Source organism: Paralichthys olivaceus, chromosome 2 (genome assembly GCF_024713975.1).
Source record: "Paralichthys olivaceus isolate ysfri-2021 chromosome 2, ASM2471397v2, whole genome shotgun sequence".
In the NCBI taxonomy this organism is placed as follows: domain Eukaryota; kingdom Metazoa; phylum Chordata; class Actinopteri; order Pleuronectiformes; family Paralichthyidae; genus Paralichthys; species Paralichthys olivaceus.
Genome location: NC_091094.1, coordinates 25269374 through 25279807, shown reverse-complemented (window position 1 = coordinate 25279807; position 10434 = coordinate 25269374). Strand labels below are relative to the sequence as shown.

The window sequence follows — 10434 nt, the reverse complement described above, 5'->3', positions numbered from 1 at the left end:
TAGTGTTAAAATATCTGCTTCTCAAAGTGTCCTGGTTGGCTTTTGGTTAACTGACATGTGGCAAGGCAAAAAATCTGGTATGGAACAAGGTGTCCTAATATGTGAATGTTGAGCTGAGGTGGTGTATAACCCAGGGAACGACCTCTGTGAGAGCTGAAATATAAAGCAAAGTAATTACTGAACCAACCAGGGCCTGTAGGGAGAGTTTCCCACAACCCTGAAACTTGTGCATTTAAAAAAACAAAACACAATTTACACAACCAATTTATTGTCTTTCAAGAAAAAAAACACACAACTCTGAAAACATAGAGAAATGTACACCTTTAAATTACACAAGCTCTTATAAACAAAATAGTCTCTTTTTATATGTACATCAGCAGGGGTAACAGCCGGAGACTCCTCATGGTGTCTCCACCAAAATAAGATAAACACTTTCCTCTGATATCCATCTCTGTACACAAAAGCCAGCATCCTTACTCTACACAGCCCTGACGTCTGGAATTTCTTTCCCTGCTTTTTTTGATTTGTCAACCTTGTGTTGAGTTTTTGTTATATTGTCCCACTGGTCAACACGTTTATTGAGTGATGAGAACAAAGACACCAACACTACCCATGTGGCCAGAAGTGTTAGCCACAGGTTACCACAGGGTAATAGCAACATGCTTTTAGCTGATCATGCTGACGAGGAGGTTGTAGCACGTTTTGTTATGGTTGTATTTACTTGACGCGGCCTCGTGTTGAGCTGCTGATAAGTAATTGTGGAATGCACAAAAAAACCTCAGTACCTCCTTCATTTAGACTGGGAGGACGCCACGCAGCTCTTTTGGTCTTACATATTGTTTGAACTGCACCAGAATCCTAATTAAGCTTCTGTAGTCTCAGATTACTCAGCATTTCTCATCTTCTGAGTTATTCTGTCAATTTTGGAATTTATAGCCACTTAGCAGAAAGTAAACCGCAAGCATCAGGTAGCATGCTTGTTGGAACAAAAGCTGTCTTGTTCCCTAAGTTATTCAAAATGCAATCACCCTTAAGGTGGTTTTACTTGAAACTTCAGGGGAGTTTAAAGCACAGTTTGCAGCATGAGGCAAATCAACATGTCTAACCGCACAGCTAATGTATACAAAAATAACTTGTATAGGCTTCTACAAGAGAAGAATTTTTAATTTCCAAATCAACCAGTTTAGTGTGATTACATCCATCCACAAATCACACCTTACTTTCTAAGAACATGGTATATAGGCCTATTCTAAGTGCTTCAATAAATCTCAATGTACCTAAGCAAGTTAATTTTTGTCAAGTAGCAACACAGCCATGGGGCCTTGTGGATATTTTAGGTGTCTTGTTCTCATTATTTGACCAGTGGTGTGTCCCTTTTACTTTGGCCAGAGTTGTTGGAGTTGTCACAATAACCATTGTTTGTATTTTGTTTTAGTCTTTTTCCAAATCCATCACAAGAGAGCAAGGTTATACCAGCTGCTTCCTCTCCAGTGTGAAACAGGGACAGGGATGATCTGTCTTATCTGTAAGTTGTTTGTGGAACAAAGTGAAAGATGAAATGAGAAGACTGTTTGGCTACTGACTGATCTGTCACTGCAAAAATGTAATTTAGTTTCATATTCAGTCTTCAAGTCAGAAATGAATTCCAGTGGAGGTTCAGGAAATTCGAAAAAAAATGGAACAAGCCCCAACACACCAGCATCAAGAAAATGAACATCGTTTTTCAAGGGAAAAAAGCAATGAATATTTCTTGCAGTGGTGCGGGGGGCTGCATTTTAAAAGACATTTGAATACACAGATAAGAGGTGCTCAACACGACAATCAATAAACACTCAAAGAAGCAAACACAGAGGTATAAAAAACAGGTAGGCCTCGGGTCGACCCACCGTGCTATGAGAACTGATAGACACACAAATACAGCCTAATGCAGCACAGCTCAACAGTACAGTGTGATGTCGGGAGGGCGAGGAATAGACGTTTGTCAATTTACAGCATATTTAGGGTTAAAAATGTTTTTATTGATATTGGATTGAAAACCTATAGGTGCACTGAGAGATCCCAGACCTAGAATATTTACTCTGGTGTACCTATGTTGAACGACCAATTTACCAGATACCTGCCCCCTTGTTTAGTTTTTTTTAGTGAGACTGATTAAAAGACACAAAAAGACTCTTACACTTTACGCTCAGAGATATAACAGCAAGCCTGAGATCATATTGATATTATAACTTGCCCAATTCCAATAATGTCTGCACACTGACAAACTGATCCAAGTGCAATTCATCTTCATTAGGTCTATTTTTTCCTTTAACATAGCAAAGGTCTACCTTGAGTGCAATGTTGTCCTATGTTGTGTTTTGGAACCAGTGTGCAGGTCTAACCTTTTTCCATTTACACAGCTTTTTAACCAGTATAGCACCTATGTGATGTTTTTATTATTAACTGTCTTCAAACCCAGACAAGGTGAGCCATGAGTACTCAGGGTTGGATTTAGCTGTAACCAACCGTTGCCAGCAGGGGACAGTACTGACACACTGAAAACATACAGCTTCATCACTTGTAGACATACTGCTCCAGCCAGAGAGCCTTAACTTGGCTGTTCCATCAGCTGTCCAACAGATTCTGTGGAACCTTTATGGTTTTAATTTTACACTTTCCTCTGGTGAATCTAAGCCCTGGGGGTATTTTGTGTTTGACCAAGTCAACATGGTGATAAAAAATAAGCAAGGGATTAAACCATAAACGTTACATTAATGACATTAAAATCCAATTCTGTATTCTAATACAAAGCAGCTGATGAAATGATGCCTATGAAGGGAAATAAGTAAGATAAGAGTTTACAAGTTCATGTGTGTGTGTGTGTGTTTGTAGGGCCAGCTTTTGCTGGAGACTACGAATTGACAAGGGAGCATGTGTGACATTTCCCTACAGAGGAGCCATCCCTGTTTTCCATGGTTCATCCTCCATTTGTCCTCTCGGGCTGTCAACTAAGATCACCACCCCCTCCGCAGCGACCCTCGCAGCCCCTCCATCTTCCTTTTAATTTTTTCTTCAGGTCTCCCACCTTCAGTCTGTCAGGAGCACCAGTTCCCCCTCACTCCTTTCTCCCCTGTCACTTTCCTCTCCTTCGCTGTACAGAGGCTGCTCCCTCTTTCGTTCCCTCTCTCTCTCCCTGGGCAGGGAAGTGGGCGTGGCGTGGCCCTCCACTTGACGTGGGGCGGGCGGGACCTGTGGCAGGTAATGTTCCAGTAACGCGGGGTGAAAAGGCATGGTTGCCACGGAGACCGAGCCAGTGCTGCCAGCGTACTGTCCATCATTGTGGGAGTAGTGGATCTGCTGCGGCTCTGTTTGACTGAAAAGACATAGAGTTAGACTGTAACATGATGGTTGTCAAACATAAAATTATCTTACTTATAATGGAGCTGGTGAGGTTTGGGTGACCGTATTATTAAATATACATCAAATTAATATGAATGATAATGTTTTCGGATTGTTGGTTTTCAAAAGAAGTTGAGCCAAAATTGTAATTCTCATTTTTGTGCGAGGAAATATAGATTGCAAAGACTTTTTTGTTTTTGAAAAAAAAGAGAAAAACTATTTTGGTCAGAGCGCCTGAGATTCTGCGTGGATGTTTTCTATGGCCACAATCGAGTGGCGTGGTGCAGGGAGCGACAGTATTTCAAGGCCCCTCTGCTTCTGGACGTGCATTCATGTTAGGTGAAGCACCTCTGCTTATATAAATATCTGCTGGTGAAATCAAGTAGAAATATGAAAAAATGCACCTAGTTCTGTGATCAAAAAAGTCAAAGGAGGGAGAATTGGTACTGAACAATGTAAAGGAAAAGTTTAACTGCGATTACCAAGATTCACTACATGCAAAAAATGTCCAGTGAATTAGAAATTCTGTTCCATGCGCTGCTCGTGCAGAGTAAAAGCTACAGATTATGGTGCTGTTAAGTTGTCAACAGCTTAAATGAATTGTCTCCAGGGTTCTCAGTCCATTCTGGATGAATTCAGTAACTATGTTTTGATTTGTTTTGTAGTCAAATCCATTATTGTGATCGGACACCACAGCTGTAGCTGAAGGTCAGGGATATTATTTCCCAAATTATATTTAGAGCAATTCATCAAAATGACAACAGTTCTCAGACACTAAACTGATGATTATAATATCAATCTACATAAGTATTAATATTTGGGAGGGTCCTTTGTTTCTATTTTTGTCAACCGTGAAGACATCAAAAGGTTAAGTTCAACCAGTTAGCATTAGCTTGCTACTATTAACTTAGACTGTGTATAAGGATGGACAACGCCACTATCCAGAAATAAAGCCAAAATATCCCAGATACGAACATTACCTTCTTTAGCCAATAACGTCATTTGATCAGTTTGCAGTTGGTTTCAAGGTCTCAACAATCTAATGCTTGAACGTTTCAGTCTCAGCTGTCAATCATCACATTTCACCCAATTTTTATACAATAAATTAATACTCAACTTTTCAGAAACATGGATACTATGAACATGAACATGCGTATATCAGTGTGATAACAACTACAATGACACAATCTAAGGGGGTGATTTGGCTTTGGCTTCACTTTTGGGGAGCAGTCATGCCATCCATTTTTACATGCAGTCAATGGATAGCATTGCAAGTTATTCCTGGTGGTGGTGACGCTTTGTCCCACATTAAAGCAATAGGTTAGTCATGCTAATGATAGCACCCTTCCATGCGTTGAGTTGTGGTTAAAAATGACTGTGAACCAGTCCTCAACACTTTCCTATGTTTCAAATCAAGGACTTACGTACAAAGTCAAAGTACGCAACAGTGGAATTACACAGGACTCAGTAAAATCGAACAGGTGTGGATGCTTGTTTACTTGGTTAACTGTCTGTCTGGCTATTGAAACTGAAGTTAATATGACCTGTTTTACGTGTCCTCCCACACCAATATTGCAACAGTGATGTGCAAAATTGTTTGTTAATTTCTGTTAAGTGTCCTCAGTTTAAAAGCAACACAACACAAACTAGAAACCAGAACGACAAAATAAAAAACATCTCTGTACCTCCTTTGGATTTCAATCAAGTAACAAAAATGTTTCTTTCTCAAAAGAGTCTCACAGAGAAAAGATGAGGTGAGTACATCTGTGATTCAAAGAAAAACATCAGTGATGCAGAAAACCACTAAAAACCAACCACTGTTAACAGTTCCAAACTCCAACTGCTGCAGCTTAACTGAGTTGAAGGATTTACCGGCAACAATGGCGACGGATGCTATTCATCCCCGAGGACAGAGTGAAAACAGCCGAGCTGCATCAGTACTCTACGTTTGTTTGTGTTTCAAGAATAAAGAAGAGCTCTGGGAGGTGTAGAGCAAACTCCTGTTAATTGAGTGAATTGTCAGTGTTTTCTTCCAGGGACAAATTCAGCCACATTATCTCAAGTTGTGTGCACACTCAGAGCGAACTGGCCTGTGTGTGTGTTTGGGTGTACTGGTTTCTACCTGTGTGTGTAGGTCGCTCTCTGTTCCTGCCGACGGCTTTTCATCATGGCCTTGTACTCCCCCACCCTCAGCCTCCGCCCCTCCACAATGCAGGTCCGTTTGGGCCGGGGTTTGTACTTGTAGTCTGGGTAGCGCTCCAGGTGCTGCCGGCTCAGCCTCGCCTGCTCTTCATAGTAAGGCTGCTTCTCTTGGTTGGACATGGACTTCCACCTGGAACCTACAGACAAAGATGTATTGGTACAAGGAGCATGAGGGTAAGAGTGAATGAACAGACGAGGAGAATTCATTCACACAGACGTGTACGATTCAACACAAGACACCAGTTAAGGCTTTTCTCATGTCATTTCTTGTCTGCGTCCAATAGAGGCAAAATGGATAACATAATTTTGCCTTTTGTCAAATTTTCTTTAAGTTAGAATTCAGTTAACATTAAGTCAAATTTAGGTCAAACTTTAAAAGTTGCCTTTAAAAAACCTTTAAAATGCAGTTATCTTTTGATTTGTATCAATCTCATACAAAATAAAGAAGATCATGGGCAACACTTTTTACAAACTTACCTCAATATCACAATTAAAACTTACTTGACTCAAGTCCCTTTTAAAGTGAGACTAGCCTGTGTGACTTCTGCTGAATAAGCAGTTGCTCTGGCCACAAGTGGTAATTGCAAGATAATGAAACATCCCTAAATGTTCCAAAACTGTCTTGACGAGTCATTAAAATTAAGTGACTGTGGCCTGAACACGAGCAGTAAACAACAAATATGTCTCCAGAGGCCTTTCTCAGTGCAGAGTACAGTAGAACAAGAGGAAAAGAATATGCTCAGTTTGCAGCAGGAAGAGTCACTGCAAACTCCTCACTTTTTCAGTTTCACTTTTTGTTGAGCAGTGGATGATAAATAACATCAATGTGACCATTACATTCTGCTAACCAACATGGTCAACCGAGTCTGAGACCTCATTTTATCTAATGATCCAGAGACATATGTGATCTGAGCCAACACTAGAGACCAACTTGTGATGGGATCACACCTGCAGCAATGCAGTCAACGTTCCAACAACTTTCCAATCCATGAGTACTCTATTAAACTATTAATGGTACTACTTGAGTACTCAGGGATCAGACCAGGACTATCGTTGACACACCTGTAACACATCTGTACACACTTTGTATTTTTTACAGTTTTGACACAATCACAATGAGAAATCTGTCCACAGGCAGACAGGAATGCAGAGGAACAGGCAGAAAGACAAAAAGACAGACACGGAGTCAGACAGACAGACAAGGAAGCAGACAAACAGACGGACAGGGCAGCAGAGAAACAGGCAGATAGATAGGCAGGGAGGGAGGCAGACCCCAAAAGTGGTAGTTACTGCTGGAGTAAATGTTTCCAGGGCCACATTTTACCATGATACCAGGCCAAGTGCTTAGCATGAGACTGTTCCATTATGATTTCAGTTTTCCAAATGTAGGAGAAAACTGTTTGTCCTTTATAACAGATGTGGTATTACACTGAACATGTTTGTTTTAATGATCACTACATTTTCATTAACATCACCCCATCACACCATACAGAAATAGGTGTGTGTGTGCATGCGTGTGTGTGTGTCGGTCGGAGCAGCAGATGTATATTTGTGTCCTCACATGTGCCAGACAGTGTCTCAGAATAGAGACACAGAGTGAAACCCACCCCTACCCAGTGCAGGGCTCACCCAGGATCTTGCTGATGGAGGAGTTGTGCATGTCAGGGAAGGCCTGCAGGATCCTCCTGCGCTCGTCCTTGGCCCACACCATGAAGGCATTCATGGGTCTCTTAATGTGGCCTGAGGAGGGAGGGGGCCGGGCCTCAGCGTAGCTGCCTGGGACAGAAACGGACAGAGCACCTACAGGGGAGAGGGCTACAGTCAGAGGACCACACTAAACTGGAGCTGGAATATGTCATCAATTCTTTCTTAAATGTAATGTCTCCGTCACAGGGAGGGGTACACTACTTGTTATTAACCTTTGGGTGTGAATATTCTAATACTGGTTAGACTCATTAAAGGTAAAGTTTCTCTTCACATACAAACATCCTGTTGATCGGTTACAATTGTATGAGGCAAGAATAAGCTCAAGTTATGTGTTCTCATTTGTTCTTTGAAGATGTACACTGTAGCCTTTTGGATATTTAATATATATATATATATATTTAATATCAGTCACACGGTTCCTATGACTAGTTAAAGTTTGTTATACAATATAGACGATTCTGTGGCTTAATACCTGCTTGTGACACGTGAGTTTTTTTCAACTTTACAATGGATTTAAAGTGGATTATTGAAAAACAACATTGTATGGACACATGTATGTCAAGACTACCAGCTAGCACACATGTTAGCACGAACAATGATTCACTTTGCTCACCTACATATTCCATCCTGATATTTGTACAAGAAACGTACAAAAATACTTTTGTATTTACATCCTTACAATATGTTTATTGATATATAAGAATCTGGGGATGATGGAAGTTAATTTAAGATACCTTACATGTCAGAGTGATATCTTGAGGAGGGAATAATAGTCAAGTTTATAATGGTATCCAGTGCACTGGCTTTGAAATAACACCACTAGTTATACTACCTATTACTTATTAGCATCAATGTGTTACTTCCTAACACTGAAGAGTACTAAATAGGCTCCTCCGGGGACACCTACCCTCAGAGTCACTGCTGAGGTGGTCCTCTGGGTTGGGCCGGCCATGTCTGTCGTCCCTCTGCTCAGGAGACTCTTTATACTCCTGTGGTCATAAAGAAGACAAAGACAGGTGAAGTCAGACACGCAGCACATGCACACAAATATTCACACTCGAGCACAAAGGGAATATTTGAATTTGGACCGCAGTAAAAGATGACCCAATGCCTGAGGGGTGTGTTTGTGGCACACATGTGTTACATGGGTTGCTATTTAAGGTAACGTTCGCTTTATCAGCTGCTGTTTAAATGCAGAGCTGTAAATGCAAAGAAAGGGATTTATAACACCACGGAGGAGGAAGAATGATGTTTATTGTTTGAGGGAGGAAAGGTGAAGGAGACAAGGCAGAGATGGGAATGTAACAACTTCTGAATTTGCAAAGCTATCGCACCATCGCCATATTATCTATCATTTATTCTCCTGCTGTAAAACATTATTTATCCCACATGCGCTGGAGTGGAATACCAAAATAGGTCAGTCAACAGTACTGGTGTTAAAGCAGCAAAGGCCCGATGGAGCGGGATAATGGAGTGGAGGAGGAGAGCCACAGAGTACAGTATTATGGAGGACAAAGAGAAGAGGGCAGGTGGCTCAGTCAATGCCACACTGAGGCCTTTGTGGTATTGTGAGGCTGCAGCAGCTGTTGCTCCAGGATGAGGCAGGGACCGGAGCTTGAGCCACCTCAGAGCGTGAAAACCAAGACCAGAATAGATGACAATTTTTAAAACAACCAAAACAAAAAATAGAAAACAAGGATTGTTACAATTGGGTTCCAGATGAAATACATAATTTCAAGTAGTTTGAATAGATTGCACATGAATGACAAATCTAGATAGATGCACGATGAGACCTAAGATTTGTAAGAGCACAATTTCCATGTAATGTTACGTGGTTAAAACAACTTTATTTATTATTTTTTTAGTGTAGAACATGAATAACAAAAAGTACAATAACAGCAGCAAGTAAAATCTTTACTCAATAATACAGCCCTTTTCTTATTAATAATGGAATCAGCAGAGACATAACTTCTTTGTCTATTTTGTGCAGTGTTTACATATCTGCACCTTCCAGAGGGCAACACCTAAAATACTGTGTGGTTACTACAGCTGGGATAATCTCCTGTCAGTTAAATCCTCAAGAGGGGCAAGACTCCCTGTAACACTAAACCTGACTCTGACCCCTGATTAGACCTCCACATGTTAGTAAGTATGGACATACTGCAGCATTTAGCAGCTAAAGACCTGGATATCTTGCTCAGGAGTTGGCGGAGGCCAAAAACGGAGCTAAAACAGTGTGAATATTGAACTTACATTCATCAGGTTGAGTCCACATGAATGATAATCTTGCTCTGTTGCTCTGTCACTAATTCCAAACTGCTAACATGCTAGCCACATCAATGTAAAAGGTGATGTCAGTGTCCACAACATGTTGCTATTGTCCCCAAATGGCCCAAAAACATTTTGTCGTTATCAATATCTATTAGCAGTTGATTAATATAAAAGAATTGCGTAGCTTCTTTGTTATAGAACCAGAACTAAAGGGAAAGGTAACATCGCTCACTTTTCTCTCTCTCGCTCTCTCTCTCTAACTTTCTCTTCTCTCTCTCACAGACTCAGCTGACGTCTCTGACTCGCTAGAGTTTAATCATTTGTTTGAAATGAAGCCGAAATATCAACACTGATCATCACATAATGATCGACACTTTACTTAAATTTGTTAAATCTTTCTTCAGAGAAGCGCGCACATTCATCAGCCCTTCTTGTTCACTAACATATGTGTAAATCCAGACTGGGTATGCTCAGTTTGGCTTGATGCAGTTGGCGCAGTGTACAGTGTGAATGATAGAGACATATAAAGGAGCAGTACATCACTGACATAGCTGCAAAAAAACTGTAAAAATTGTTATGTTCTAAATATGTATGAAAAGACTCATTAACACTGTAAGTGGACTTAGTGGAGCTGTGCATGGCTCCCTGCGTCCCTAGCCAAGTGGATTTTTCTTAATAAAACCATGTTGTTGAAATGGAAATAATGCTTTTCATGTTTTTCAATGTCTGCGTAGGCTAATCACTGTATGGGGTCTATGTTAGAAACCAAAGCAGAAATACTTGAGCATTGGTATATTTATCGCAAGACATATCATCTTTGCAACATTCAACAACGTTATCGCATGTCTTCCTGATATCGGGCAGTCCAAGTGTGTG

The 10434-nt window shown here is 40.7% G+C and overlaps 1 protein-coding gene across 3 annotated transcripts in view; it reads right to left on the bottom strand.

Moving 5' to 3' along the window:
- Window positions 1–251: 251 nt before the first annotated feature.
- Window positions 252–10434, bottom strand: part of sox13 (SRY-box transcription factor 13) — a 44682-nt gene continuing 34499 nt past the window's right edge. For all 3 annotated transcript variants that reach the window (XM_020086285.2, XM_020086287.2, XM_069513223.1), the window contains exons 11-14: window positions 8195–8276; window positions 7210–7380; window positions 5501–5717; window positions 252–3352 (exon numbers count right to left, since the gene is read on the bottom strand). In XM_020086285.2, coding sequence (XP_019941844.1) covers window positions 3067–3352; window positions 5501–5717; window positions 7210–7380; window positions 8195–8276 — 756 coding nt within the window. In that variant the 3' untranslated portion in view covers window positions 252–3066. The remainder of the gene's footprint in view (window positions 3353–5500; window positions 5718–7209; window positions 7381–8194; window positions 8277–10434) is intronic.